Raw genomic sequence first — 6,000 nt, 5'->3', positions numbered from 1 at the left:
GGTTCTCAACATCATCAGGGAGCTGCAATTAAATCACTGAAATGTTATTGGAAGAGAAAAAGAGTGATTAATTTTGCAGAACAACACATCTATATTTTATTCATGTTCTATAATGTGCATGAAAGTGCCTTCAGAGAAGAATGTTTACACTGGATGTATATGTGTCTGATTTGACAATTCCAAGCTACACTTCAACCAACCATTTCTAAACAGAAAAAAAAAAAAAAGTCAGAAGCTTGCAATTGTGCAACATGTAAATCTCTCCTGGACTGGAGCCCATCGCTGTGGTTTGGCAACGACGCAACCAATACATCTCTTTTCTCATCTCTTGAAACAAAAAACCAACAGAGAAAAAAGTACCATGAAAAGAAAGGTAATGATTAATCCATCAGGCACAAAAAGGGTTGTTTTCAGGATTTCAGGTTCTACCTCGCCATTTCAAATAAACAGCAGCAACCACGGAATGACAACTTCACCACCAGAGGAGTAAACCACAGATTCTAACTGGGACTGGATAATCGAATCAGACATCACCAGGAACCTGTGAGCAGTTGTTAAAAACTTTTATGTGCCAGTGAAGTAGGGATCAGAAGAAGCAGGTGTTGGTGAAACGAGTGGTCTTTGAAGAAGCCCCAAGATGCAGCCTGAGATGGAACAAAAGAAAAAAAGCTTGAAGCAGAGATTGGTCTTGAAGAACACTTTAGCCAGGGAAACACTCTCCGAGTTCTTGGGTACATTTATAATGATTGTGAGTATTTCCTGAATTTTGAACCAAGGATGCCTCATTGTAACCTAGCTCATGATAAAAATTTTTATCTTTGTTTTGAGTTCGTCATTAGACTCAGTTCTTTCAGCAATCAGCAAGTTACTTCCAGGCTGTTTGGCTACTCAGTGGCCAACATTTTAGGTTTCTGCTGACTCACTCCATTTAGCCACAAAAGTGGATGAGAGAGGAAGAGGGGCATGAAATACTTTCTTCATTTTACAGATTTACTCGGGCTCTAAAATGACTTTGTGACTAAAGTTAGCTGTTAGAAAATTTTTCCCTTTGCTTAACTGATTTATACCCTGCTTATTTCCCCAAAAATGTTAAGCTGATTTATCAATAATCAATAAATATGGATGCCAAGAGACAGCTTGTTATCACAAGTGCTTGGCAAAGATTGTGTTGTCAGATCACTTGATTTTTACTAAATTTAAAAATGCACTAATTTATTAGGTAGAAATAGTGTACTGTGCAATGGTCCAGCTGTAATTTTATTAGTTGCCTCCTCTGTTTAACTCAAACTAATCTCTAAAGAGTTTCAATTAGACAGTTATAAAAAAATTGTCAGATGTAAAGGAAGGATGTATTCTAAGAACGTTTTGAGGATTTTGCCTGAAGATTAGCACAGCTATTAACAAAAGTCTGGAAAGTTTACTTAAGCGGCATGGGCTCTAGGTTTTCATCCTGTTGCATGTTCCATCATTCTCTGTATCCTGAATTTTTAGCTGGGCTCAAACCATTAGTGAGCAAAAGTTAAATGTGCGATTATTTTCATGAGTAGCTGCTACTGATTTTAACTTGCTTTAAAACGACAAAAATCTGCTCAAAGATTCCCTACTCCATTTACGAATAATTTCATTTTTAAGATTATAGAGGATTATCCATAAACTTTGTACATGAAAAGTTCTTGGGTGATATGCATCATGGTGACTATAGTTAATAGTATTATATTACATACATGGAAATTGCTAAGATTATATCTTAAAAGTTCTCATCATAAGAAAAAAATATATAATTATGTATGCAGATAGACATTAGTTAGACTTACTGTGATGCTCATTTTACTATATAAACAAATATTGAATTAGTATATTGTACACCTGAACTACCATATTGCTATACCTCATTTTTTAAAGTTCTTTGATTTGTGTAAATACGTAACATTTCAGGAGACTAATCCAAGACTAAGAAATGAATATGGACTCAAAAAATTGAACTAGTGTAAAATGAGACAGAGCGATATGTTTTCTGGTTTCTGAAAACCTCTTTGTATATGATTCATTCAAGTATCTTCAAGGTATTAGGACAATTTCTTATACTCCCTCTTGACCATCCTCCCCTCTCATCTACGTGAGTTAGTTAGATGAGGGCAGTGTTGGGGAGAAGAGCGTTGGAAGGAAAAAAAGAGAGAAAATAAAAGTCCAAGATTCTTCTGATTCTAGTCACTCTTTACTGAAAAATTGCCCTCAGGGAGTCAGAAATCCTGTGGTTATGTTCCTTGACAATTTGGTCCCAAAGGGAAGAGTGGTGGTTATCCCAGCTTAACTTTATCCTCAGGGTGACCTGTGATACAGAGAAGTGAAGTAAATTCAGTTACAAGTCTAAGTGCTCTGCAAATAAAATAGAGGAGGAAGTGAGCTAAACATCTGTGTATTTTGTAACCAAAAAAAAGTTAAAACCCTCTTTATATCTTCATAAGAATCTATTTCATAATCTCATCCTGTCTAGTTGAGTAAATGAAAGTGAAATTTAGCTATTCACTATTCTGCTCATACAAATAGTAATGTTTCTTCCCCTAAAATTCATGGTGGCAGCTATAGAAATAATATCTCGACACTGCTGAAAAATTAAATTTTGTATCTTCCGGCTAAAGCCAATCATTTCTTGAAATGTTTGATTTCTATTTATACTGTTCTAAAATGAACCCTGATGAAATCTTTCTGACTATAATATTCAATTTTGTTGAGGCTTGTGGGAATGTATAAACAAGGAAATTCTGCAAAAATGTATTTTTTCAATATACATGTAAATTAAAATTTTAGTTTTTAATAAATCTACATGGTCTTGCTCAAAGGTTATCCAAAGTAATTATTTCTGCTTTATTAGAAAACGTGCATTTTACCTTACTTTCTCTAGTAAAAAGTTTGCATGTTGATAAGGCATGGAGCAAAGGGAGCACTAAAAAATGGCAGAGTGTATATGAAGGACTCACTTTATTTGTAAAGATAATTTTCACCCAGACACTGGGAGTCTGATGCCATTTTCACCCCAATCTTGAAAAGTGCTCTTAAGGGAAGCATCTCAAGCTCATTCACACTGTGGTATAAATGACTGATAAGGGCTACTATTAGCATTAAGGGAAGAGAAGCTCCATGAAAAATTCTCTGTATATTAAAATAATTAAGTCATAACCTAAAAAATTAGCTCTAATTTGGCCTTTTAGACATTGGGATGGATGGTGGTGGGGGTTTAGTCATAAGGTAGTGTCCGACTCTTGTGACCCCATGGACTGTAGCCCACGAAGCTCCTCTCTCCGTGGGATTTTCCCAGAAAGAATACTGGAGTAGGTTGCCATTTCCTTCTCCAGGGGATCTTCCTAACCCAGGGATCAAACTCGCATCGTCTACATTACAGGTGGATTCTTTACTGCTGAGTCACCAGGGAAGTCCAGACATTGGGATAGGCAGGCCTTTTTGCCTTTACTGGTGTGAGGAAGACAGGTTGCAATGCATCTTTCCTATCACAGAGAAGAGGTTTAGAAGCACTGAGCTGCAAATATAGGGTGTAAGTAATAAGTATCTACTGTTTGTTAGCTTCTTTACCTACATTTATCACTTGTAAACAGTTGGAGAAATGAGGGCTCAAAGAGATGAAGTAACTGCCCCAAACCAGTGGGTTTTGCAGTGAACTGGGGTTCTTTCTAATTATAAAGCCTACACTTTCCGCATACTTCTACCCATTGCTGGAATTCCTTTGGTAGTGTCTTTGATAGATAGTAAATCAGATTCTGCTTTAATATTTCCATAGACTGGAGCCTTGAGTTAACACTGTGTGCATATGTGTTTAATTGGTGAGCACCTGATGAGACCAGATCGTTAGTTGGGCCACCAAGAAGAAAAAACTACTCAATTCAGGTGGAAGGGTGTAAAGGTGAAGGCAGATAACAGTCTTCTCAGCCCCCTGCATGTGGGCCCATGACGTGTGGGTTTCAGGTTGCACATTAAATATACACTACATGTAAAATTCCTGACACAGGAAGCTCATTACATGTTAGCTCCCTTTCCCCTTGATCCTTCTGCTCTTACTTGAGAGTCTTTGTAGTATTTAAAAATAGCTGCTTTGTCCCCTCCTGGGCATCGTGCCCATACCTTTCCCTAGAACTGACTACGGAACTCTGCCCATATATAAAAGAAGCCCATCAATGTGTATTGAATTAATAATTCTTTTAGGAGGCTGAACTTCCCAAGATCTCTCATTATTTCTCACAGGATCTATGTTCACTCCTCACTATTCTGTGTACCCTCCTCTCTCTCCAAACATTCCAGGATTCTTTGATACAGAGCCCATCCTATTGGAGATGCTAAGGTGAACAGCCCAGCCAGCAGCCATATTTCCCCTTATGGTGGAAGGACACCCTTCCAGGGCTAGACTTAGAAGTGGATGGCATCTACTTGTATACTGGGAAAGACCCTACATTTTTTTCCTCACCCCGTCAAGCCTGTACATTAGACATCTACTTTTTAGCCTATCTAAGAATGAAATAATGCAAGCACTTTTGCTAAAAGTAATATCTTTGATCTGTGCCCTGAAGGGAAATAGAAAGGGCAGAGGCTGGTTACAGAAATTATAGGGCTCTCAAATGATTATTACAAAGTGTGCTCAGATCTTGGAATAGGTCTGGTCCATATTAGGAAGCTGTTGAAACTAAAGAATATAGGGTTAGCATTCAGTGTGAAATAGGAAAGTTCTTAAAATTAGCCAGTTCTTAAACTAAGGCCACTTTGCAGGGTGTAATTTAGGGCAATCCTGGCCTGCTACATTATCTGGAGTTCCTAGAGACTGGTAGGACAACAGTGAGGTAAGAGTAAGGGTGGATGTCCTTTGCCCTTCTTGTTGGTGGGAAGCTAAGGCACAGGCTGATGCAAGTATAGGTCCTAGGAATCAGCATGGAGCCCAGTTATCCTGTCTTATGCACATACTGGGCCTTGGGTTTCCACTCTGCTTTTTCTCTAAGAGGCATGGAGTGTTTTTTCATCTGGGCTGTTGCTTATTTTTCATAACTCTCCATGGAGAGGAGGGGAAGAGGGAGGGAAGGAGAGAGAGAAAGAGAAATATGATGAACTCCATTTTGCCAGATGGGAAAATAGATGTAACACAATCAAGAGGTTCACCCAAGGTCACCCAGCCCATGAACATAAGAGCTAGGCTTAATATCTTGACTTCAGTCATTCCTAATATATTTGTTTGGCCAAAAATTTCATCTGGGTTTTTCTATTACATCTCACAAAAACTTAAGTGAAATTTTTGGCCACCTCAATACCAGTATTCAGTGAGAATTAACACCTTTCATGTGGAAGTCCAAGAGAACTTTAATTTTATAGCCTAAAATACATTAGACAGTAGAGTGTCAAAAGACTATTATATAGGACAGACATGACCATGACATGAACATTTCATAGGTCTATTAGCATGAAGTTTTTAGGCTTCTTAAATGGCAACCCACTCCAGTATTCCTGCCTGGAGAATCCCATGGACAGAGGAGCCTGGTGGGCTACAGTCCATGGGGTCACAGAGTCAGATATGACTTAGCATCTGAGCACCCAGGCACAACCACCTACAATCACATTCACCCCCCTGTAACATCAGAACTCTAAGGTGGTTCAGCCATCTCTTCATGGCTCTGATAAACATGTTGGCCATGCATGGCACTCTGTTCTTCCCCTAATATTTCTATTTTCTAGATCCTCCTCTGTGAGACCAATCTGTGGCTTAGAACAAAGAAACTAAAAGGAAGCGGCCCTTAAGAGACTTCATAAATCTTCTGTCTTCCTCTCTGGCTGGAAATGCCCCTGTCCTGTCTCCTCTCTGCTTGGTTCAAGCTTATAGCTTTGCAAAGCCACGCCCTACTCCAGGCCTACAACCTCCAGGACTGTGGACCCCACAGAGCTAGAGCTGTCAATGTGCGGGCCAATAAGCCGGGAGCCTCTGTTGATCTTGGATGGCCTGTTACCCAG

At 39.0% G+C, this 6,000-nt stretch overlaps 1 protein-coding gene across 1 annotated transcript in view; it reads left to right on the top strand.

The window, feature by feature from the left end:
* The first annotated feature begins 425 nt into the window (after positions 1 to 425).
* Positions 426 to 6,000, top strand: part of AQP9 (aquaporin 9) — a 51,124-nt gene continuing 45,549 nt past the window's right edge. Inside the window, exon 1 of the mRNA XM_004010567.6 lies at positions 426 to 748. Within this exon, the coding sequence (XP_004010616.1) occupies positions 638 to 748 (111 nt within the window). The 5' untranslated portion in view covers positions 426 to 637. The remainder of the gene's footprint in view (positions 749 to 6,000) is intronic.

The sequence above is a fragment of the Ovis aries genome, chromosome 7 (genome assembly GCF_016772045.2).
Source record: "Ovis aries strain OAR_USU_Benz2616 breed Rambouillet chromosome 7, ARS-UI_Ramb_v3.0, whole genome shotgun sequence".
NCBI classification, from domain to species: domain Eukaryota; kingdom Metazoa; phylum Chordata; class Mammalia; order Artiodactyla; family Bovidae; genus Ovis; species Ovis aries.
Note: the sequence above shows the minus strand (reverse complement) of the source record. Positions and strands in the feature narration are given on the sequence as shown.